Below are 26,076 nucleotides of genomic sequence, written 5' to 3' on the forward strand. Positions count from 1 at the left end.
AGTGCAGGAAGGTGCTTGCACGTCCCCCCAGGGCTCGTGAGCAGGGCAGCCAGCTCCGGCCAGCGCCCCAGTGGCCTGAAGAGAAGGGCCAAGTCACAGGAGAGGCTCCTGAAGGGAGGACAGCATTGCTCCTCCTCCCGTCACCGTCAGGTCAAGGGCAAAGGCTCTGAGACAAGCCCGGCTCAGCCCTCAGCCGGGTGCCAACGCCCCCACCTGCGGCCCCACCCCATCCACTGCTGGATGAAACGCAAGAAAGTCCTCCAGTGGAGGGGCCGGGAGCAGGGGAGCCACTCCCAAGCCGAGGGTAGGGCTTGCGCCATCATCAAAGAACACCCCCAGCCCGAAAACGTTCCTGCTGGGTGAGCGGACCCCGGAGTTACACCGGGGGCAGAGGCAGAGTGGGGACGGGGGTGTCACACAGTCCCCAGCAGGCAGTCCAGTGCAAGGTCTCGACTGAGGCCTAGGAAAACCTCGACAGGGCCTCCTATGGGCAAGAGCCACCCGCCATGGATGACCTGTGAGGACTGCAGGGCCTGGGCACCAGAGGGGACCACAGGGAGACCAGCAAAGAACGGAAGAGTGGGGGGCGGGGGTGGCAAGGGGAAGGCCGCAGGACAGGCACCGCTGCCCTCCAGCCCCGCAACATGCCCTTGGGTGACGCCGACGTCACTCATGGAAGCTGGGGGAGAAGCTCTGAACCAGATGAGACACTTGCGTTTTCTGCAGATGGGACATGCATTCCTGACAATGAGACAATGCGGATTCTAACTGCCTGGAGAGGCCACGGGTCTGACGGACAAGTCAGCGAGGGGCAGGAACGGGCGGTCAGACGAGACGGGTCTGAGGCGGTGGTGGAGGAAGCAGGCTGCTCCCTGAGAGCAGCGAGGCCGCGCATCCTGCCTCCACCCCCCACGCACCCACACTCCACCCCACCCACGTGTCCAGCCCAGCCGAGGCCACTGTCACCCACCCCAGGCCTGGATACCACAGTGCTACAGCTGCCTTGCACACCGAGGGTCCGTTCTCCAAGCAGCAGCCAGGGTGGTGTTTAACGCACGAATGAGACCATACAGATCCCTGCAAAGACCCTCCCACACCATCTGAACAGACTCTCATGTCTTCCCGCTGTCTTCAAGGTTGGCCAGGACCAACGTCTGCTTTTATTTCACTGCACTTGCTCCCTTCACCCAGAGGGCTAATCTACTAAGCCTTTGAATGGCTTCCGACAAAAGAAGGGTTCTCTCCATCAATCACGCCTCAGCAAAAAGATACCCACTCGGGGGGCTGGTTGGACCAGTTCTCAATTCTTGCGTCTCGGCTCCAAGCCCACCACTTTCTGCCCTGCAAACACTGCTCCTCTGCTGTGGTCGGCCTCTGGCCTCTTCAGCAGAGGCCTCCCTCCTGGTCCCCGGCTGCACTGGCCCACTCCTACCACTCGGAGGCCGAGGGACCGGGTGCAGCCCCTGCTCCGGCGAGCCCGCCAGCCGCTGCTTCAGCCTCCCAGCAGCCCCTCTGCTCCAAGTGTGTCCTCGAGCCCTCCCCTGACCCAGAGTGGCTGCTCCCTGGATGCACCACAACTGTATCCTTAGAGCTCCCTTCTCGGGTCTGGGCATGGGTCTCCTGTCACTAGCTCACCGCCCTCCACATTCAAGTGACCCTGTTCACATCAGTGGTGCGCTGCCGCCTCCTGACCTTGGTCACCCTGGCTAATCTCTGACATCACAAACTGCTACCTGAATTCCTGGGGTTTCCCTGTTTTAGACCTGTCTTCACCACAAGAAGATCAGTTCCGTGAGAGCAGGACCCGTTCTGACCCGCCTGCCACCGCACACGAGCACCAACGATGCTGCCTGGTACCCTGGGCAGACTCGGAGCAGCGGCCAAGAACCTGAAAAAGTAACCTTTCCTACTGACATGGGAGTCAGTAGGACTGAGGTCAGTTCTGACCTTTCCTTCAGACCTTTCAAAACAGGGCGCGTGGCGACCAGATGGTAAATCCTTAAACGTGTCACCTCACGGTGCGCATCTTAGACAGATTTAACTTCAGCTACTGCGTTATGCCCAAGTCCAACACAGTTTAAAAGAATACAACAAAATCCAACACTTCAACAATGTGAAATATACAATGTCCAGCATCCAATAACAAAGCCAAGAGGCAGGAAAATACAACACATAACCAGGAGGGGAACCAATCCACAGAAACAGACCCCAAATAACAGAGACGATGCAACCAACAGACAAGGACCTGGAACTGGAGACTATGAATAAACTCCATATGCTCATGAAAGTAGAGGAAAACAAACATGGTGAGCTGAGAGACCAAAGATGCAAAAATACGCAAATGGAACTTCTGGAGATGAAAAATAAAAAATATCTTGAAAGAAAAAAATACATGAGATAGACTTAAGAGCAGATTACACCCAGCGGAATATCAATAAACCTGAAGACAAGTAATACAAATAAATATCCAAAATGAAGCACAGCGAGAAACAGGATTGAGAAAAACAAACAAAGCATTTGTAAGACAAAATCAAGATGTCTAACACACAGGTAATTGTGTCCCAGGAAAAAAGGGGCTAAATGATTGAAGATTTCCCAAATTTGATGAAACTGTAAACTGACATATCTTAAAAGCTCCTGCAATCCCAAGCACAGTAAACCAAAGCTAACAACCAAGGCACACAGAGCAAAACTGTTAAACACCAGTGAGAAGTACACAGCTGAGAAGCAGGCAGAGGACATCACCCCTTCGGTCTACAGGAGCAAAGAGAAGATCGACGACGCCACTGCACATGAGAAACAGGTTGGGCAGCAGAGACCCGACCTACAGCCTAGAATTCTGAACAAAAGTAACAGTTAAAAATGAGGGCAAAATAAAAGCTCTCAGTCAGACAAACAGAGGCTTCCCTGCAGGACAAGAAATGTTAAAGGCAGTTCCAGTTAAATGGCCCCAAGCGGAGATGTGGGGCTACACATGATGAAGATGTGGGCCAAAGACCCCTCTCATTTGTAAACTCTTTAAAAAAGATAACTAACCTGGGGGGATGGGGTGGGTGGGGAGAGGGATAAATTAGGAGTTTGGGATTAGTGGATACAAACTACTATATATAAAATAGATAAAAAACAAGGTCCTACTGCATAGCACAGGGAACTATATTCAATATCCTGCAATAAACCATAAAGGAAAAGAATATGAAAAAAGAATATGTATGTATAACTGACTCATCTTTGCCGTACACGAGAAACTAACACAACACTGTAAATCAACTCCACCTCAAAAATAAGAGAGAGACTAAGCGAACTATGATATCAGAATGATGGAATACTCCGCAGCCATTAAAATATGTATAGAGTCCATACAGAGATAGGAAAAAAGCAAGTTAACTATTTAAAGCAAAAATAATAAAAATCTATGGTAAAGTTTATAAGAGATATGCAAAAAATATATGACTACACTAACACAAAAAACGGTGGTGCTCTGAGTACAATATTGAAAGGTTCTTACACTACATACTAAGTACATAATATTCTTTGAAAGTAGAGGCTGAAAAGTTGAAGATATATACTGTAAACTCTAGAACCATTAAAAATTATGAAACAAGGTGATATAGGTAATAAGCCAAGAGGAGGTAAAACAGGGTCATAAAAATATTCGGGGACTTTCCTGGTGGTCCAGTGGTAAAGAATGCACCTTAAGATGCAGGGGACGCGGGTTCGATCCCTGGTCAGGGAACTAAGATCTCACATGCCACGGGACAGCTAAGCCCACGTGCCATAACTACTGAGCCCACGCACCTCCACTAGAGAACCCATGTGCCGCAACTACAGAGCCCACACGCCTTAGAGCCTGCACGCCACAACTAGAGAAGAGAAAACCTGCACACTACAACTAGAGAGAAGCCCACGTGCCTCAACGAAGATCTTGCAACTAAGACCCGATGCAGCTAAAAATAAATAAATAACAAATCTTAAAAAGAAAGAAAGAAAGAAAGAAAAATATTCAATTAATCCAAAAGAAAAGACGGAAAAGAAGAACAGCAAACAACAGATGGGAAAGATAGGGGGGAAAAAAAAGCAAGATGGTATATTTAAATCCAAACTATCAATAATTACATTAAAAGGAAATAAATATTCCAATTGTTAGCAGAGATGGTCAGACCGGATTAAAAAGCAAGAGCCACTATGTTTTCTACAGGAGATTACAAAGACACAAATAGGTTGAAAATAAAGGTTAGGAGACAAATTCCATGCAAGCACTAACCAAAAAAAGCTGGGTGGCATTAGCATCAGCAAAAGTTGGCTTCAGAACAAGGAATATTGGCACCAGTGAAGGGGTGATGAATATGACGCTGATAACATAATAATGACAACGAGACTGAGCCAACAAGAAGCAGTAACCATGCTAAACGGTAAGCACTCTAATAACAGAGCTCAAAACAGGCGAGGCAGGATTAACAGGATACGCGTACAAGTCCACAATTACGTCTGGAAATTCCAACACTCCTTTCAGTTACTGCACTAGACGGAAACATCAGAAAGGGTGTCAACGTGACCACCACCGTCAACCAATCTGATCTAACACTCACAGTACACTCTTCCCAACAACAGCAGAACGCAAATTCTTTCAAGCGCACATGGAATACTAACCAAGACTGAACACACAACAAATGTCAGCACGTTAAAAAACATTCAATCATATTAAGTATGCTCTCTGATTACAATGATAATAGTAACAAAAAGGTCACAAGGTACAAACTTCCATTTATAAAATAAATTAAGTCAAGAGGATCTAATGTACAGCATGGTGACTATGTTAATAACGCTCTACTGCGTATCTGAAAGGTGTTAAGAGAGTGTATCTTAAAAGTCCTCATCACACACAAAAAAACTGTTTTTGTAACTATGTATGATGATGGTCGTTAACTAGACTTACTGCAGTGATCATTTTGCAATCTATACAAATACTGAATCATTATGTTGTACACCTGCAACTAATAGAATGTTGTATGTCAATTATACCTTAATTCTGGGAACTCCCTAGTGATCCAGTGGTTAGGACTCAGCACTTTCACTGCCAGGGCCCAGGTTTGATCCCTGGTCAGGAAACTAAGATCCCGCAAGCTGTGTGGCACAGCCAAATTAAAAAATACATATATATACATATACCTTAATTTAAAAAGATATCTAGAAAACACACCAAATTATAAGGAAGTTTAAAAACACACTTCTAAATAACCCATGGGTCAAAGGATAAATCATGCTAAGAGTAAGTATAGAACATTTTGAACAGAATGAAAAACACAACGTATCAAAATTTGTGGGATGCAGCTAAAGGAATGCTTAGATAGAATTGTCGGGAATAAAACACATATCAGAAAAGAAGAAAGGTCTCAAATCAATGATGTAAACTTCTACCTTAAGAAACCAAGAGGGCTTCCCTGGTGGCGCAGTGGTTGAGAGTCCGCCTGCCGATGCAGGGGACACGGGTTTGTGCCCTGGTCCGGGAAGATCCCACATGCCGCGGAGCGGCTGCGCCCGTGAGCCATGGCCGCTGAGCCTGCGCGTCCGGAGCCTGTGCTCCACACAACGGGAGAGGCCACAGCAGTGAGAGGCCCGTGTACCGCAAAAAAAAACAAAAAACAAACAAACAAACAAAAAAAAAAACACAAAAGAATAATAAATTAAGTATAAAGTAGAAAGAAAGAAAGAATAAACCTAAGAGCAGAAATTAATAAAATGGAAAATCAATTAAACCAAAATGTGTTTTTTTTTCCCTTTTATTGAAAAGATCAATGAAAATGATAAACCTCGAGCCAGGCTATCAGGGAGAAAAAGAGACAAAAACAAAACCCAAACAGGAAGGAAAGGGAGGGCACACAATCACTACAGATCCTGTGATAAATTTAAAAATAACAAGGGAATATTCTGAACAACTTCACACCAATATATTTGACATAAAAAGGGCGAATTTCTTTCTCTCCCCAGTTTTACTGAGATACAATTGACATATATCACTGTATATGTTTAAAATGTACAGCAAAACGACTTGACTTGCATATACTGTGAAACGATTATGCAAATTTCTTTAAAGACAAAAATTAACAAAGCTCACTCATGAAGAAAGACAATCTTTACTAACTAAACTGGACTCACAGTTCAAAACCTTCCCAATAATGCCAATTCTAGGTCAAGAGAGCTTCACCGGTGAATTCTACCAAACATTTAAGGCAGAAGTAATACCAATTCTACGCAAACTTTTCCGGAAAATTAAAGAAGAGAGAATACGTCCCAGCTCATTCTAAAAGGCAAATATTACCCTGACACCAAAACCACACAAAGATATTGTCAGACAAGAAACTTAGAGACTAATATCCTTCAAGAACACAGATGCAATAAACTTCAGAAAAACAGTAGCAAATCCAATACAGCAATCTATAAAAAAGATAATACACCATAACCAAGCGTGGATTATCCCAGAAATGCAAGGTTCATTCAACATTTCAAAAATCACCATGATTAATTCTGTTAACAAACTAAAAAAGAAAAGCTCTATGATCATCTTAATAGATGTAGGAAGAGAATTTGTCAAAATTAAATATCCATTCATGATAACTCTCAGCAAACTAAAAACAGAAGTAAACCTTTTCAACCTGATCTACAAGATTCTTCTTCTATCCTTAATGGTGAAAAACTAACTGCTTTCCCCTTAACACTGGGAACAGGGAAGGATGTCTGCTCACACCACTTCTATTCAACATCATACTGATGGCTCCAGCCAACGGAATAAAGAAGAAAAAAAAAGACATACAGATTGGAAATGAAAAAACACATTATTTTTAGATGATGTGATCAACTACGTAGAAAACCCTACCGAGTCTACCAAGACCACTAGAATTAATAAATGAATCTTGGGACTTCCCTGGTGGTCCAGTGGTTAAGAATCTGCCCTCCAATGCAGGGGACACAAGTTCAATCCCTGGTTGGATAACTAAGATCCCACATGCCGTGGGGCAACGAAGCCCAGGCGCCACCAACTACTGAGCCCACGCAGCACAACTAGACAGCCCGCATGCCACAAACTACAACTCGGCAACTAAGCCCGTGCGCCATGACTACAGAGCCCACGCGCTCTGGAGCCCGCGTGACACAACTGGAAAGAAGCCCACGTGCCGCAACAAAAGATCTTGTGTGCCGCAACTAAGACCCAATGCAGTCAACAAATAAATAAATAAATAAATGATTTTAAAAATAAGTGAATCTTCACAGGATATAAGGTCAATATACAAAAAAACAGTTACACTTCTATAGACTAGCAATAAATGATTGGACACTGAAATTTTTTTAGAAGTACTATTTAAAATAGCAAGAAAAAGATGAAATGCTTTGGAAACGTTTCAATACACTGTGTGTAAAGCCTACATATTGAAGACTATAAAACTACTCTAAGAATAAACTTAAAAACTAAATAACTGAAAAGTCGTATCATGTTCCTGGACTGGGAGACTCAATGTTACTTCGATGTCATTTCTCCCCAAATCGGTCTACAGACTCAACACAGTGCCAGCTAAAATCTCAGTGGGTTTTTCTGTAGAAACTGGCAAGATGATTTTAAACATTATATGGGAATGCAAAGGACCTAGAACAGCCAAACACTTTTTAAGAAGAACAAAGCTTGAGGATCTTTACTACCTAATTTCATAACTTACTATAAAAAGCTTCAGGAATTAGGACAGTATGGTACTGGCAAAAGCATGGGTATACATGGAGAGTGGAAGTCCAGAAGCAGACCCACACATACAGCATCAACTGATTTTTGACAAAGATGCCAAGGTATTTCAATGAGGAAAAACAGCATTTTCAACAATAGTTCTTGAACAACTGCATGCCCATATACAAGGATGAACCTCAACCCTTACTTCACAAAAGATACAAAACTTCACTCAAAATGGATCAAGAATCAAACGCAGAAGCTCAAACTGTACGACATCTAGAAAAAAACACAGGGCAAAAAAATCTTTATAAACTTTGGGTAGCAAAGATTTCTTATACAGAACACAAAAAGCCCAAATCATTTAAAAATTGATGAACTGGACTTGACCAAAATTAAAATTTTTTGATGTTCAAACACAGTGTTATTGGGACTTCCCTGGTGGTCCAGTGGATAAGACTCCACGCTCACAATGCAGGGGGTCTGGGTTCGATCCCTGGTCAGGGAACTAGAGCCCGCATGCATGCAGCAACTAAGAAGCCCGCATGCCGCAACTAAAGGATCCCACATGCCGCAACAAAGATCCCACGTGCCACAAGTAAGACCCAGCGCACCCAAAATAAATGAATAAATATTAACAACAACAACAACAACAACAGTGTTAATGTAATGAAAAGGCAAACCACACTGGGAGAAAATGTCTGAGAAACATACCTGATAAAAGGCCTGTATTCAGAATATATCAAGATTTCCGGCAACTCAATAGTACGACAGACCACCCAATTAAAAATATGCAAAAGGTTTGAACAGTCACTTCACTAAAGAGACAGAAAATAAGCACATGAAAAGATGCTCAACAAGTCATTAAGAAAATGCAATTTAAAACCATAATGAGAAAACACTATGAGCCATTATCAGACTGGCCATAATTAAAGGCTATCAATATCCAACCTTGGTGAGGATGGAGACACAAAGGAGAACTCTCATACGTGGCTGGGAAACAGTATAAGCGTTTTGGAAAACAGCATGAGAGGTCCTTACAATGTTAGTCACACACTTACCCACAACCTAGCAATTCCACTCCTAGGTATTTACCAAAGAGAAATGAACTCTGTCCAAACAAAGACACGTACTCACATGTTACCAGCAGCTTTATTCATGATAGCCCAAACGAGGAAACACCACTGTCCCTCTATTGGTGAATGGATAAACTGTGGTTCATCCATACAGCAGAACACTACTCAGAAATAATTAACTACTGATACATGCGAGAACATGATAAGACTTAAAAGCATTATATTAAGCTAAAAAAGGCAAAGACTACCATTCAGATTATCTTTCTGTGAGGCTGACTCAAGTTCTGCCCTCTTGATCTGACAATTCGTGGTAGCAGTGACACATTCTATTAGCACAACCACTTTCATGAGGTTCATTACAAAGGAATTTTGTATGTTTGCATTATGAACCAAGACTCAACAGAGCAAACGTTCGAGATAAGGACGACTGTTAACAAACTCTTAAATGGTTGGTTTCAATTGGAACTACATGCCTTTGATTAGAACTGTGGTCTGGCTACTTAGTGTAAAACGCAAGACTTACATTTTAACAATATATTGGTGAACACAGACACAAATGCTAATGTCCACAACCAAAAGCCTTTATACATCAGTCAACCCTGAAAACAGGAAAGTAGAATATTAATTTGCTAAGTAGTCATCCTTGTGGCAGGATGCCTGAGGGCTACACAGGCCCCTTTAAAGAAAAAATAGGGACTTCCCTGGTGGAGCAGTGGTTAATAATCCACCTCCCAATGCAGGGGACAGGGGTTCGATCCCTGGTCCGGGAAGATCCCACATGCCATGCAGCAACTAAGCCCGTGTGCCACAACTACTGAGCCTGCGCTCTAGAGTCCACGAGCCACAACTACTGAGCCCGCGTGCCTAGAGCCCGTGCTCCACAACAAGAGAAGCCACCCCAATGGGAAGCCCACGCACCGCAACAAAGAGTAGCCCCCGCTCGCCGCAACTAGAGAAAGCCCATGCACAGCAACAAAGACCCAACGCAGCCATAAATAAATAAACAAATAAATAAATAAAATAATAAATAAATAAAAGAAAAAATAATTCTCCAGAGTACCATCTCCCACTCCCCCACACCAGACTTAAAACTATTTTTGTTACTTAAACAAACACAAATGTAAAATGCAACATAATTTATGTTTTTAAGGCCGTTTTACAACTATGAAAAACCAAGCTGGTCTACAACTTAAATACAAACCCCCCTGAAAATCATTAAAATTCAAATTAACATTATTTTAAAGATACAGATGGGGGAATTCCCTGGCGGTGGTCCAATGGTTAGCACTCGGCACTCTCACTGCTGAGAGCTGGTTCAATCCCTGGTTGGGGAAATTAAGATCCCACAAGCCTCACAGCAGGGCCAAAAAAGAAAGAAAGAAAAAAAGGATGATTCGTTGAAAGCAAACTGTTAAATTCAACACAGCCTGGTTCTGACAACTAAGCGCAGGCAGGCTCTCCTGAGTCAGGCCGCACCCCGTGGGTCTCGGCACAGTGTTCCAACCATCCCACCTCTTTGCCTGCCTGAATTTCTCCTGCACAGAGAGGGTCACACCTTTGATGGGTCTTTGCTTGGCTTCAGCAGAGAATGTGAATATCAAGACAACTTCTGCTGCTGCCTCAGTAACCCTGAAAAGCAGCGCACCCAGGCCCACAGAAGTCAGGGGCAAAGCCCTCCACACGATCTGAGCATGCCCTGCCCCATTATCAGAATACAAGCCGTCAGAGAACTCACAGATCAGGAACACACGTCCACAGCCCCAACAAGGTGTGAACTCTACTGTACAGGATGCATACTGTAAACATTCTTAAGTCCTGAAACATTACCTGTGGATACAAATCAAAGGAAGCCTCGGTCTTTCATTCAAAGATCATTCCCAGGTACCTGCTCTGTGCCAGGCCTGTGTAGACACCCTGAGATGGGTGAGACAGGAACCAGGGCAAAGGAGTTGCAGTAGAAATTCGGCGTGGGGTTAGGGAGTGCCAGCAGGTCGGAAGGGCTGAGGTGCATGCTGGCGGTAAAGGGTAAGCGACTCTGCTCTCAGTTACCCTGAGGCCAGGCCTCTGCTGAGCCTGTTCAGCCAAGCCGCCCTGCCTGGCTCTCTCTCCAACACCGGATGCTGCTGAGGGGGAAGGTCCTTGCCGATGGGCAGGTCGGGGCCACTGCTCAGTGATGTCTCCACCTTCAACAAGCACCTCAGGCTGTCCAGCAACCCGGATGCCCCGCCAGCTCACTGTTCTCACTGAAACCGTACCCACTCCCTTGCTCCTTCCCAGTCCCCTCAATCCACTCTCGCTCTCAAAAACAAGTTTATAAAAAAATCCTGGCAGCAAGTTTCTCAACTTCTACACTCCTCACCCGACCTTACTTGCATCCTCTACAGGCTTGCCTGCAAATCTGTCTCTTCCAGAAACAGACACTGGCTCTCCTGTCTTAGTGGGACCTCATGAGGGCACCACCTGTCTACCTTACTGCTCCCCCACCCCAGCCTCAAGCTCTGCCTCCCTGATGCCAAGCCGAGGTGAGAACACAGGCGACCGGGGCTCAAGTGCCGCTGGCGCTCACTCCAGAAGCTGGGGCTGCCTTACGAATGTGTCTGAATTACCTGTAATCCAGCAACTCCACTCCACAGATGAACACTCTGTGATGCCTGGGCTCAGGGATGCCCGGAGAGCTGGTAAAACAGCACTTCTGGGGGTGTTTGTGAGGTGTCTCCGGAGAGACCAGCACTGGAATGGGCAGGCTGAATACCGAAGCCGGCCCTCCCCAGTGAAGATGGATAGCGTCCACTCCTCTGAGGGTCTGAACGGAGTGGCAGAGAGATGTCCACCTTCTGCCCTCGGACACCAGCGCTTCCGGCCCTCCGGCTTTGCAGAATGTGCACAGTGAGACTTCTGGCCTCCATAACCACTTGAGCCAGTCGCTACGATAAACATCTTCTTTTCTTTTCCCTATCTATCTAACTATCCATCCATCCATCCACCCACCCATCTCCTGTTGGTTCTGTTTCTCTGGAGAATCCCGACCAAAACACACCCTAACAAAACTCTTACAAACGAGTACCAAGAGATGGATATATAGATGCCCAATGGCATTTTTTTTTAAAATAACTGCAAAACCCAGAAAACAACTCTGTATCTTCCAACAAAATTTGTTTAAGTAGTATTTTTTAATGGGCATTTTGTTTTCGATACTGGGCTTTAATTTTTCCCCCAGTTTTATGGAATAATTGATGTACATCACTGTAAACTTTAAGGCATACAGCATGATGGTTTGATTTACCTATACTGTGAAATGATTACCACAATGGGTTCAGCTAACACCCATCTTCTCATACAGACGGAGGACGACCTTTGCCTTGTGATGAGAGCTGTTATCATTCACTCTCTCAGCAACCTGCCTATGAGTCATACAGCACCGTCGGCTACAGTCACCATGTTGTACATCACATCCCGGGGACATGCTTATCTTGTAACTGGAAGTTTGCACCTGGTGACCACCTTCTTCAATTCCCCATTCTGTCACCCTCTGCCTTTGGTAACCACAAGTCTGATTTCTTTTTCTCCAAGTCTGGCTTTGGGTTTGTTTTTTGTGTTTTTAGATTTCACATGTAAGTGAGATCATACAGTATTTGTCTTTCCCTGTCTGACTTACTTCACTGAGCATAATGCCTTCAAAGTCCATGTCTATCCATGTTGTCCTAATGGGAAGGCTTCCTCATTTTTTATGGCCAAATAACATCCCATTGTTTTTATATATGTGTGTGTATACAAACACACACACCCCCCACATCTTCTTTATCCATTCATCCAACAATGAGCACTCAGATTGCTTCCATGACTCGGCTATTGTACGTGATGCTGCAGGCACCTTTTCAAGTTAGTATTTCACTTCCTTTGTATATGTTCCCAGAAGTGGAACTGCCGATGCATATGATAATTCTATTGTTAACTCTTTGAGGATCCTCCATACTGTTCTCCACCGTGGCTCCACCATTTTACGGTCCCACCAACAGTGCACGAGGGTTGCTTTTCTCCACATTCATGCCAGCATTTGTCATCTCCTGTCTTGCTGATGATACGCCCCTTCTAACAGGCCTGAGATGATATTTCACTGTGGTTCTGATTTGCATTTTCCTAATGACAAGTGATGTTGAGCATCTTTTCATGTACCTGTTGGCCTTTTACGTATATTATTTAGAGAAATATCTATGGGTCCTTTGCCCATTTTTTCCCTGGCTTATTTGTTTTTTTGCTGCTGAGTTGTATAGAGCTCGTGAAACATTTTGGATATTATCCTCTTATCAGATATATGGTTTGCAAATATTTTTTCCCATTCTGTAGATTTTCTTCTTTTTTTTTTTTTTTTTGTTTTGGCGATACGTGGGCCTCTCACTGCTGTGGCCTCTCCCGTTGCGGAGCACAGGCTCTGGACGCGCAGGCTCAGCGGCCATGGCTCACGGGCCCAGCCGCTCCGCGGCATGTGGGATCTTCCCGGACCGGGGCACGAACCCGCATCCCGCTTATCGGCAGGCGGACTCTCAACCACTGTGCCACCAGGGAAGCCCTGTAGATTTTCTTTTTCACTTTGTTGATGGTTTCTTTTGCTGTCAGAAGAATTTGACAGCAAATTTTAATTTGATGTAGTCCCAGTTGTTTGTTTTTTATTTTGTTGCTTGTGCTTTAGGTGTCAAATCCAAAAAGTCACTACTAAGACCCATGTCAAGGAGCTTTATTCCTATATTAAGTCTGTAATCCATTTTGAGTTAATGTTTTTGAGTGGTCTAAGATATGGGTCAAGGTTCATTCTTTCACACGTGAATATCCAATTATCTCAGAACAATTTATTGAAAAGATTGTCTTTTCTCCACTATTCAACAAAATTTATTGATGAATAAATTACAGTATAGCAACATATTGGATTATATGTGAATTGTATTATGTGAAAGATGAATGAATTATATTAGGGAAAATGCACAAACCGCAGCTACCCAGACAGCATGAGGGATCGTAACCAGAGAAGACAGCATAAACACACACTTCCATAAAGGTCAAAAACAAACAAAAACAAGTAATTTATTATTTAGAGATACACATATAGGCAGTGTAACTTTTTTTTAAAGGGTTTAATAAAGTAAGGGAATGATCAATACAAAAGGACAGCATTTACCTTGGAAGGGGAGAAACAAAGATGGAGAAGGGAAGGGCACACAGGCACACAGGTGTTAGGGATGGCCTGATTTTTAATGCTGACTGGTGTTCATTTTATCATCCCTCATAACATGTATACTGTAGACATAATTCATATATATATCAAATATCACATAGTAAAAAAAATAAAATTTAAATGGGAGGAAAAACCTCTCCCCACTACCAGCTCTTTTCTTCATTATTTCAGCATTTCCAAGTCGCTCCTGCAGCTGGGTCTGTCCTCGCCTCCCCTCACAGTCAAGCATCTGAAAGATCAGCCCCTTAACTGGACTTGCTCAGCTTCCTCTCCACTGAGTTATTCTCCACACAGTTCAGCCGGGCTTGTGCTCCAACGGAACACAGACCTATCTAAGGTCAGATACCACTTCTCTGCTGCCACACCAACACTCTGTGTCCTCTCGCAGCTAGCTTTTCTCAGTGTCTGTCAAGACTGCTGGCACAGTGTCCTCCTGGGACCTCCCAGGCTCTCCTCGTCCTGCTGATGTACCAAAGCTACAAGGCTCTGTCTCCCCTGCCCACTCCCCACGGGCCACTTCTCAGGGCTGTTTATGCAGCTGAGGACCCTGAGACAAAAGGCAGGCTTGCTTACTGCTTACAATAACAGGGCCAGATCCCCGCCCGCACCACCACCCCCGGTACCCCCCGCACTGATGTGGGCCTTGAGGAGGGGAGGGGGTGAGGAGAACGGGAGGTTTCTGCTGTGCCGAGTAACAAAAGTCCTTCACCTCTGACTCAGGACTGTCAAGTCTTCTGCCAGCACCCATGCAGCAGGAACAGGCCAGCTTATTACCTTCAGGTAGGGTTAAAAGAACTAACCCCAGGCCCGACGACAACGACCATGCTTGTCACACTCCCTTGCCTTTCGTTCTACTTCTCCGCCGCCGTCTGCTCAGTCATCTCTACCTCCACTGTCAGGTGTGCTCTAGAACGCCTCCTCAGGATTCCACTGCTCCCTCCACCCGCTGACTTGGGTATCGTGCCAGGGACCAAGGTGGAGAAGAGGAGTAAAAGCCATCTGCTTGCTTGTTTTTTAAACTGAAGTATATAGTTTTGATTTACAATGTTATGTCAGTTTCAGGTGTACAGCAAAGTGATTCAGTCACACACACACACACACACACACATATTCCTTTTCAGATTCTTTTCCATTATAGCTTATTACAAGATACTGAATGTAGTTCCCTGTGCTATCCAGTAGTTCCCAAAGCCGCCTGTTTTAACGACTGTTGCATGAATGGCCAGCAAAGGGCATCTGAGACAAACAGCCTGTAACCTAAAACTGCAGATCTTGAAAACATTTTGGAATTCCACTGACAGAAGTAAAGTCAAAAGGCCTGTTTAACGTATATTCAGATGGGGGGTGTCTAGCAATGTCCCCTTAACAACTTAAAAAGAGAAGTCAATTACACCTATACCAATAAAGTTAGAGGAAGAAAAATTAAAAGATATCATTTAAATAGTATAAATAAGGGACTTCCCTGGTGGCGCAGTGGTTAAGAATCCGCCTGCTAATGCAGGAGACATGGGTTCGAGCCCTGGTCCAGGAAGATCCCACATGTCACGTAGCAACAAAGCCCGTGAGCCACAGCTACTGAGCCTGCACTCTAGAGCCCGCGGGCCACAACTACTGAGCCTGTGTGCCACAACTACTGAAGCCCACGTGCCTAGAGCCCGTGCTCTGCAACAAGAGAAGCCACTGCAATGAGAAGCCTGCGCACCGCAACGAAGAGTTGCCCCCACTCACCGCAGCTAGAGAAAGCCCACACACAGCAATGAAGACCCAACGCAACCAAAAATAAATATAATAAATAAATTAAAAATAAATAAATAGTATAAATAAAAGTATCTATGGGTAAATGATTTTTTTAAAAAGGTGCAATGGGAGACCTCCCTGGTGGTCCAGTAGCTAGGACTCTGTGCTCCCAATGCAGGGGGCCTGGGTTTGATCCCTGGTCAGGGAACTAGATCCCACATGCCGCAAAGAAGATCCTGCAGGTGGCAACTAAGACCTGGTGTAGCCAAATAAACAAATAAATAAAAGGTGCAATGGCATAATACAGAAAAATATGAAACGCTTATAAATGGAGAAAGACCCCATACTTACGGGATTAGAAAACTCAGTATTCAAAAGAAGTTAATTCTTCTCCTACTGACTTACAGTCAGTGCAATCCTGGTCAAATCTCAACAGGGTTTTTTTTTGGGGGGGGGGGAATTGATAAGATAATTATCATTTATACAGAAATGTAAGGAACCAAGAATAACCAAGACATTTTTGACGAGTACAAGGTAAGAGGGCTTTCTCTCTGAATACATTTGTTACAGAGTTACAGGAATTACCACAATACACACAGCAAAGTAGACTTAGTAGCCACTGTGTTCTTCACCACCACGTGCTTAGTTAAAAAAAGGCCAGTGCCACTTAAGAGTGCCCTAGATGCTGCAAAATCATTAATTGTATTAAATCTCAACCTTTAAGCACATGGCTTTTGAATACTGAATGTGATGAAACGCGAAGTCTGCATAAAGCATTTCTGCAATATTCCAGAGCAAAGCACTGTGCACCGCGAGCTGAACGAGCCACTCCGTCCACGAAACATCAATCTTACTTGAAAGAATGCCTGACAGACCAATCTACGTTTATTCAGACTTGGATACTGTCAGACATCTTCTCAAAAATGAATGAAATAAGCCTGTCCCTTCAAGGAAAACAGCTGATGCTACTTGTGGCCAATCATAAAATCTGAGCTTTCAAGCAAAAATTGGAAGTTTGGAAAACTTGTATCCATCACTGTGGACTTGAACACTTATCCACATTTAGAGACCTTTCTGATGAGATCGGTGGTGGCAGTGACAACCGTGACTTTAATAAAACAACAACCTGAATAATGAAAGGTGTCACTATCTCAAAGACCTCCCTTACTCAGTAAATGGCTATTTTACAAATGACCAATGTGTGGTGCAGAATCATGTGTGGGTAAGAGGTTCATGGAGAGTGCAAGATAGACAATGGATTTCAGTTTAACAGTGTAGGAAAAATTCTCTGCTATCATTTCAGATTCTACATTACAGCTAACCATTAGGAAACTATTACCTGTTATGGTTTGGTGTGGTATCAAAGAATATCCACAGTTATCTGAAAAAGCCATTAAAATATTTTCTTCATATAACTTCAGTCAAAACAACCTATCACCCAGAATGAACACAGAAGCAGGTATGAGAATTCAGCTGTCTTCTATTACCCAAACATTAAGAAGATTTGCAAAACAGTGCTATTCTACTTACTATTTTTGTTTTGGAAAATAGTTTTCATTAAAAAGTATGCTATTAATCTTAACCCCATGACTCCGCAATTCCTTTCCTACATGTATACACAACAGAATGTGTGAACGTGTGCTCCAAGTGCATCATTCGTGATAGCAAAATTTGGAAAACAACCAAAATGCAGTATAAGTTCACAAAGGTGAATAGTATATAGTAATGAAAATACTACAACATTTATGAATCTCAAACATAATGCTGAACAAAATAAATCAGACACAAAATAATGCATACTGCATGATACCTGTATAAAGTTCAGAACACCAGAAGAACAGGACAACACTGCTTAGGGACGGAGGTGTGGGTGCTGTAACTAAGAAAGAGGAGCTGGAAAGACTGCGAACTCTGCGGAGAGGTGGGGGGGGGCAGGAGAGACACAGAGGGGATCTAGGTGAAGGGCAGTGCTTGACTTGTGACCTGCACCGTAGCAGAAATAAACCCAAACAGATCAGCAATCACAGGAAGTGACAAAGATTAATTTCACCATTAAGAAGTAGCTTCTCGGGGCTTCCCTGGTGGCGCAGTGGTTGAGAGTCCGCCTGCCGATGCAGGGGACACAGGTTCGTGCCCCGGTTCGGGAAGATCCCACATGCCGCGGAGCGGCTGGGCCCGTGAGCCACGGCCGCTGAGCCTGCGTGTCCGGAGCCTGTGCTCCGCGACGGGAGAGGCCGGCGTACTGCAAAAACAAAAAGAGAAGTAGCTTCGTGCCGCGCACTAAAGATACCACACATGGCAACGAAAATCCAGCGCAGCCAAATAAATAAATAAATAATTTAAATTAAAAAAAAAAAAAAAAGAATCAGAAGAAGAAGTAGCTTCTCAAATGCAAATCAAAACTACAATGAGGTATCACGTCACACCTGTCAGAATGGCTATTCTCAAAAAGGCCACAAATAACAACCACTGGTGAGGCTGTGGAGAAAAGGGAAGCCTTGTGCACTGCTGGTGGGAATGCAAACTGGTGCAGTCTCCGTGGGAAACAATGTGGAGGTTCCTCAAAAAACAAAAAATAGAACTACCATACAGTCCAGCAATCCCACTCCTGGGTAGATAGCTGAAGAAAATGAAAACACTAATTTGAAAAGACACATGCACCCCAATGTTCACTGCAGCACTATTTACAATAGCCAAGACAAGGAAGCAGCCTACGTGTCCATCGAGAGATACTGGATAAACAGCGTGCGGTATATAGATATACACGTATACGATGGAATACTACCCAGCCGTTAAAAAAAAAAGAAATTTTGCATTTGCAACAACATGGATGGACTTGGAGGGCATTACGCTGAGGGAAATAAGTCAGAGAATGACAAATGCTGCATGCTATCACTTACACGTGGAACTGAAAAATAAAACTACCGAATATAACAGAACAGAGAAACAGACGCGCATATACAGAACAAACTAGTAGCTGTCAGTGCAGAGAGGGAAGGGGGAGGGGCAAGGTAGGGGCAGGGATTTAAAAGATACAAACTACTATGTATAAAATAGATAAGCAACAGGGATATAACGATATACTGTATAGCACAGGGAATATAGCCAATATTTTATACTAACTATAAATGGAGTATAAACTTTAGGAATTGTGAGTCACTATGTCGTACACCTGAAACTTACTGTGTATCAACTTTACCTCAATAAAAAAATAAATAAGTGGCTTCTCAAAGGAGACCAAATTGAGTATACTTCTATGCTGACTGCACAAGGACACTTACAAGATGCAACACAGAGCAAATGAGAACAAGAGGCTACGAAAAGGAGAGGAAGGAAGGGAGGGAGAGAGCTCAGCGACCTGCACAAACAGTAAACAAAAAGCCCTGAGGAGGGGCCACCACAACCAAATGAACAACGTACTGAGATTTAATCAATCAACCTGTACTCATCCAGCACAGCCTTAAAACCTAGAGAGCAAAAATGGAAACATTTACAAGAAAAAAGGACAAATACACACGCACAGTGGGAGGTGTTAACTGACCTCACTCAGAAATCAACAGATTAAGCACAACGAAATTAGTTAAGAACACAAAAGGATCCAAGAACACAATTAACAAGGGGCTGACCTACTGGTAAGTACACAGAGTCCTCTATCTAAACCTGAGAAAACATGTTCAAGCACACATGGAACTTTTATAAAAACCTAACCACATATTAGTGTAACTGAACGATAAGGGGTCACTGTAATACATGCCATGATCTCCAACTGTAACAGCATTAAATTAAAAGTCAGTGTGATTAAAGGTGATCCGAGAGATATATGTTTGGATATTTACAGATACTTCAAAACAATTTATGGTTAAAAACAGAAATAATCAAAATTGGATAACACTTAAAATTGAGCCAATACAACTAGCAATTCAAAATCTAGAGCAGTAATTAGAGGTTTCCAGCACACATCAAGGCAGAGTAAGAAAAACTGATGAGAAGAACTGCAGGTAGAGAGACAGAAGAGTGGCCGGAGAGAAAGAAGAGACGAGACCTGTGGTGGCCTCAGCAGGGCCGCGTGGTGAAGGTCGCCTGGCAATCAGTGAGTGGCACTGGGCTGTCTCCCATTCTCCCCCCAGCAGGCGGGCTGAGCAAGGCCAGGTTCCCGCCAGGTCTCTGGGGTGAGATAAGCACAGGAATGCAGCTCCCAAGGCAGCTGGTACCAAGCTCAGGCTCCCCAGACACTTGTCAGCAGCCCTGAGAAGAGGCCTAGAAAATGGAGAGCCCCCCACACTGACACGCACCCCACCTTGTCACTGCATCTGTACCCTGCTCCCAAGAACAAGAAACTGGGAGAACCACATGTCTCAACTTACTGACAGCGTCTGTCTGTAATTCGGACCCTGTGGTGCTTGCCATCACTACCTTTCAGCACACTGAACAGAACAGAACATCTGTGGAGGGATAAACAAGAATCTGCCCACAAGCGAGCCTCTGGGAAGACAGAGAGGATGGTGAGGAGACAAGGTAGAGGGATGGACTCTGCACCACTCTCTCTGTGCCCCGGAACTTCTATCAGAGGCACCACAGCGTTAACCAATCAAATACTGCCGTGCGCACGCGCACACACGCGCACACACACACGCGCGCACACACACACACAGCAGTAATTCATGAAATAGACAAAGTGAAAGAGATTTTAAAAATTAAAAAAAAGTTCTTTGAAAAGACGAAATCAACACACTTCTAGAAAGAGTGGTTAAAAAAAGAGAAAGAAAAAGCACAAATATGAGGAATGAAAAGAGCTGTATCTACAGGTACGGCAGGAACTGAAAACAGACCACCCACACACAACTTCATACCCCAAACTGACAATTTCTAAGAATACAATTTACCACGAGTAACTCGAATAGAAATGGAAAATCTCTTATCACTTAAAGAAACTGAACCAAAAGCTTAAAAGTTACCCAGAGACATGCCTGTCTGTGAAGGGAACAGGAGGAGGCTGACAGCAGGAGGGGCGAGGCCACAGGCAGACGACGCTAGAGCATCTGCACTCTGCTGGGCGCGAGCCGGACAGGAGCAAAGAGGGGAATGAACAGCAAAAGCAACAAGGCCCTGCAGAGGATGGACAGGGGTGGGCACCTGGGAGGAGACTCCCCTCGGCCACAGGGGTGGGAGACCAGCCCAGCAGGGCCAAGTGGGTGGGGGGTGTTTGGGAAGAGAGAAAAAGGAAGGGTGTGCTCCATCTCTGCATCTGGGGGCGCAGTGACAAAGCCAGGGCGACACGACCTGGCACCTCGCAGTCGGGAAGCAGGACCCCAGCGGTGCTTTTCTCCAGTCACGTTCTGCCAGCCAGGGGCAGCACTGAACCAGGCCCCAGGCAGACGAGTTAGCGGCTTTCCAAGAGAGAAACGACAGTGAGCTCAGAGGGACCTGACAGTGGGAAAGGGACTGAGGAGGTCCAAGAACTATGGCAACGGAGGACACTCAGGCAAGTGACCTAGAAAGACAAGTTCCAGTCGGATGTGATGTGTGAACCGAAGTCCTCATAGGTGTGTGGGCAGGACAAAGGTCTAGGCACAGAAGAGGAGGTCTCTGGAGAAATGGACAACGTGGAGCTGGGAGGCACAGAGCAAGGAGAAACGTCAGTGCCCCACCACGACTTCCGGTAACAGAATGTGTATCTGCAAGAGAGCAGCTCAGCTCCGGGTCCACTGTCCGTGCTCAGAGCCCTTACCCTGAAGATCAGAGACAGCGGGACAACACACAAACTCGTAACTCTGGGCCCACCAGAGAGCACAAAGGACCGGCTGAACGGGACAAGTGTGACAGGCCACCTGGGGACAAGGCGAGGAAGGCAGGCAGCCATGAGTGGGTCGGAGGCCACAGCGCAGCATGTGACAAGTCCTTAAAGGTTGGGTGTGGCCGGTGGGACTTGCCAGGCCGGGCCCTTCTCTGGGAGCCAGCAGAAGCCTTCACTGCTGGGGTGGTGGGCGGTCTCCACCCGAGGCCCAGGCTGATCCTCCGAGAAGAGGGGACCGAGCCCTCCAGGAGACAGGCCCAGGACCCACATGGACACGAGCACAGGCCACACCCCGAGGCCTCTACAGATGCAGGCGGAGTCTGGCTGCCACACGGCAGGGGCAGGATCACCAGGAAAGCTGCACCCCGAAGCCCAGGCACAGGACTGCCCAAGGCTCAGGCCGGACAGGGGAACCGAGGAAGCACCAGGCAGGAGGCTCTCGCCGCCGGCAGCCGGCGCAGGCAGAGTGTGGAGAGATACCCCGCGGCCCGCACAAGCACAGGGGGCAGCCGCCGCCAGGGGGACGAGCCACAGCAGCCCCAGGGCCCGTCAGACTGGCTGAGCGGGCCCCCTGCGTCTGCACGTGCTGCCTGGCACTGCCCCCAGCGAGAGCGAGGAGCAACAACACTGAAGGGAGAAGCAACACCAACACTACACAAACTCTTCCAGAAAAGAGGAGCAGGAACACATCTCAACTCACTTTACGAGGCCCTGAAAGACACAAAAGACAAGAAGACTTTAATGAGCCTCCATGGGCAGACCCTCTTCACAAGCACAGACGCGCAGTTCTCAACCAAACGCGACACGGACAAAGCATGTCCACGGAAAGACATGTGCAAGGACGTTCACAACAGCTTGACGCAAAAAACAGTCCAAATCTGGAAACAACAGAAACGTCCGTCAACGGTGAACAGGTAAACAAACTGTGGTATATCTCTACAAGTTATTCAGCAATAAAAAGGAACAAACAACTGATGCACAGCTCTCAAAGCACAACACCAAGAAGTCTACGGGACACTCCAGAAAGAGCAAATCCACGGGGACAAAAATCACATCCGCGGTTATTACGAGGGGTTGGGAGGAGGGGAAGGGCTGCCTACCGAGGTGAACAAGGGAACTCCTGGGGGTTCTGTATCTTAGCCGTGGTAGTGGTGTTTACACAACTGTATAAATCTGTCAAAACTCAGTGAACTATATACACTTTAAAATGAGTGAGTTTTACTAGGTATAAATTACATCTCATTAGTTTAAAAAGTTCAGCAATTTTAACCAGCTTGAGCAAAGAAGCTAACTGTACAAAAGCAGCAGAAGGCTTACGTCTACAAACATAGGTCAACATTATACCTCTGTGGTCCCTGGGGTCACTTTTTTGATGAGGAGAGAAAGCCTCGTGTGTTGATCCATTATCCAGGACAAACTGGGAGTCAGGAAATGAGACTCCCCTCGTGGCAAGACTAGTTATGGGAAATGACAGGCATTTTCGCTTTTGCCTCCAAAACCAGGATAAGCAACAGCAACCCTTCTCCCAAAGGCACAGTCAGGCCAAAACACAAGAGCAGGACTGGAAACAGGAAGAAGAGACGGCAAGCTTCAGGAAGCAAAGAGAATGCGCTAGCCGGGGGAGACTCAAGAATGCTGACTGGAAGTGAGCAGGGAACAAACGGGTATCAGTAAGCTAAACGGCCTTCCATTAGAAAATGGAAAAAAGACCAAATACTTTAAGTGGACAGAAGAAGCAAACAAAAGTAAAATAAAATGATAAAAGCACAAAGATCTGAGGGTGAAAAAACTTCAGACCGACTATGCCATCTTTTTAATCCCTAATTCCAGATTTATCCATTGCTTTGTTCATTCATTTATTTATTCATCAATTCAAATACTTTGGATACCTAAAATATGCCAGGCTAGCACTGTTCTTGGTAAGAAAATACACAAAAAGAGCTGCCCTCTTGGAGTGTGTAGTCCAATGAAGGAAAAAGACAAACAAAATGAGTAAGTAAAACGCACAGTGTATTAGAAAGAAGTGCTAAGGAGGAGAACAGAGCAGGAAAAGGGGTGTGTGGGAAGAGGCGGAGTGAGAAGTAAATTTCTATTTTGATAAACAACAGATTTTGAGTTTTAGCTACTAAAGCACTACTATAGAAACTGGCACGTGAGCTGGGGTGCTGCCTTCAAGGAAACCCTAAAACAGAAGCCACTGGCTCAGCAGCGGGCAGCAAGGGGGCTCAGGCGAAGGGGCAGCAAACTGTCGGCGACCAATGTGGAAAGCAGTCCCAGGTCAGGAAACAGAATGTGGTGCTGGGTGCTGCTGTCATCGGCCACGTGCAGAGTGCCATTAGCAGAAAGACAACAGCTCAGAAAACAATCATCAAGCAGAAATCAAAGGAACAGAAGAGCCCTAGAACGCGGGGCCTCAAATGGCTGCAAAAGCCAACTCCTTCCAGAACCCAAAGAGCAGGTTTGCAAGCCCTTTCAGAACCAGGGCCCATGAAGACACCGTCTGGGCTAAAGACCCTGATGTTCTCAAGAAGGCCTCATTTAGCCGAGGCAGGAAATCAATGGAAAAGGGCGGGGGGGGGGGGGGGGGGGGGTGGAGTCCGACTTGAGAATTGCATCTGGGAAAGAATTTCAGGCGAGTTACCAGCGCACAGAATTGTCTAGCACCAATAAGCACACGAACGCCTCTAGCTTTTCACCAAGCTACACTGCGAGAGCAGACTTAGAAAGCCAAAACCCACCCTGCGGGCCCCCCAGGCTTGCTGACGGGGCTGTCTGACCAAGGAGGGCAGGGCCCTTCCTACTGACTGCAGGTGTCATCAGGAAGAGGGGCGGGGACCCCAGCCGCTGGAGCCAGGGACAAGGAGATGGCGCGGGAGGGAGCTCCTCCAGAAAGCAGACCCAAATGAGCCATCTCGCGCGCCGTTCCGCCCCGCCGGGCCGGGCACTCACCGCCGGCGGGTCGAGGCTGCCGCGCCGCTCCTCGTTCTCCACGGTGCGCCGGCAGTCCGGGCACACCCACAGAGGCAGGTGCAGCACGCTGTTGCCCTTGGGCGCCATGGACAGGGCCAGCTTGCTTGCAGTCTTTACTCCACTCTCTAAGAACGCAGAGTCTTTCCGCTCGCTTCTGCACAGAAGACAGTAATCCCCAGCGGGGTAGGGTGGTGTTCTATGATTCATGCCAAAATTAAAAGGAGTCTGGAACAGAAAAAAAATTTGTATTTTCAAAACATGAGCCCGAGAAGGGTCGTCTGCACCGTAGAGAAATCATCCTGAAAATCCTGAAGATAGGTTCGAGAGAGGGACACCTGGGCAACAGGTGAGCAGGGAAGCCAGAGTACACGTGGGATGGAGCTGTCAGGACCCCCAGGCCTCTCTCCCATCTGGAGTGCCCCTACCGTGAACCCATCAGGTGGGAAAGTGCACCAGGACCCATGCCAAGCCTATTCTGGCTGGAACGTTGCCCATATGCTCCCCCAGCCCTGCCCAGCCAGCAGCCCAGCTCTTCCCTCAGCCCATGGCTCTCTCCCTGTCTTCCCGCACCCAGGCTCGCACAGGCCATTGGCTGTGCTTGTTACCTGGACTACGTATAAGCATGTACGCGACTGGTGCCACAGCTGACAGAGTGCTCTCAAATGGGCCCCAGGCTCCATTATCAAAGCCTTGAATGAGCAGGTATCAGGTGCTTAAACAAGGGGGCTGAATGGATAAATGAACAAATGAGTGATTCAAAGAATGAATAACGGGACTTCCCTGGTGGCGCAGTGCTTAGAAATCTGCCTGCCAGTGCAGGGGACACAGGTTCGAACCCTGCTCCAGGAAGATCCCACATGCCACGGAGCAACTGAGCCCGTGCGTGCCACAACTACTGAGCCTGAGCTCTACAGCCCGCGAGCCACAACTACTGAAGCCTGCATGCCCTAGAGCCCACGTGCCGCAACTACTGAACCCGTGTGCTGCAACTACTGAGGCCTGCGCGCCTGGAGCCCGTGCTCCGCAACAAGAGAAGCCACTGCAATGAGAAGCCCGCGCACTGCAATGAGGAGTGGCCCCCGCTTACCGCAACTAGAGAGAGCCCACGCATAGCAATGAAGACCCAACACAGCCAAAAATAAATAAAATTAAAAAAAAAAAAAAAGAAGAATGAGTGACAGCACCACTAAGACGCCAAAGACTTGCACGTATATTCTTACCTGCTTTCATAAACCAGTGATCAAAACTGCTTACACCTGTCACATCCACAGGGTTCCCTGGATTTAACCAAACCCAGCTCAGCAGCCATCTGAATGTCTGGGGTGCAAGGGGAGAGAACTGTGTACTATCTCCCATGGAAGTAGCTGTCTTTCTCTGTCCCAACAAATCCAAGCAGCCTGTCCCCGAGAGAACAGCCACAGCCTTCAAACCTCTCTAGGCCGCCTTGCTTACCCAGAGCAGAAGATGATGGGCCCCAAGGTTAGAAAGGTCCCTGAGCAGAAATCATAATGCTAAGAGCCAGAACTGTCTTGCGAGCACCCAGTTCATTATCCACTCATCTGTC

At 46.1% G+C, this 26,076-nt stretch overlaps 1 protein-coding gene across 2 annotated transcripts in view; it reads right to left on the minus strand.

Annotated features, from left to right (window-relative positions):
* FAM193A (family with sequence similarity 193 member A) overlaps positions 1 to 24,737 on the minus strand; it is a 100,225-nt gene extending 75,488 nt beyond the window's left edge. Inside the window, exon 1 of one of the 2 annotated variants that reach the window (XM_065877709.1) lies at positions 24,495 to 24,737. In XM_065877709.1, coding sequence (XP_065733781.1) covers positions 24,495 to 24,719 — 225 coding nt within the window. In that variant the 5' untranslated portion in view covers positions 24,720 to 24,737. Of the gene's footprint in view, positions 1 to 24,491 lie in introns of both variants that reach the window. The other variant, XM_065877708.1, reaches the window with a different exon arrangement.
* Between the last annotated feature and the right edge of the window lie 1,339 nt (positions 24,738 to 26,076).

This window comes from Phocoena phocoena, chromosome 5, assembly GCF_963924675.1.
Source record: "Phocoena phocoena chromosome 5, mPhoPho1.1, whole genome shotgun sequence".
NCBI lineage: Eukaryota > Metazoa > Chordata > Mammalia > Artiodactyla > Phocoenidae > Phocoena > Phocoena phocoena.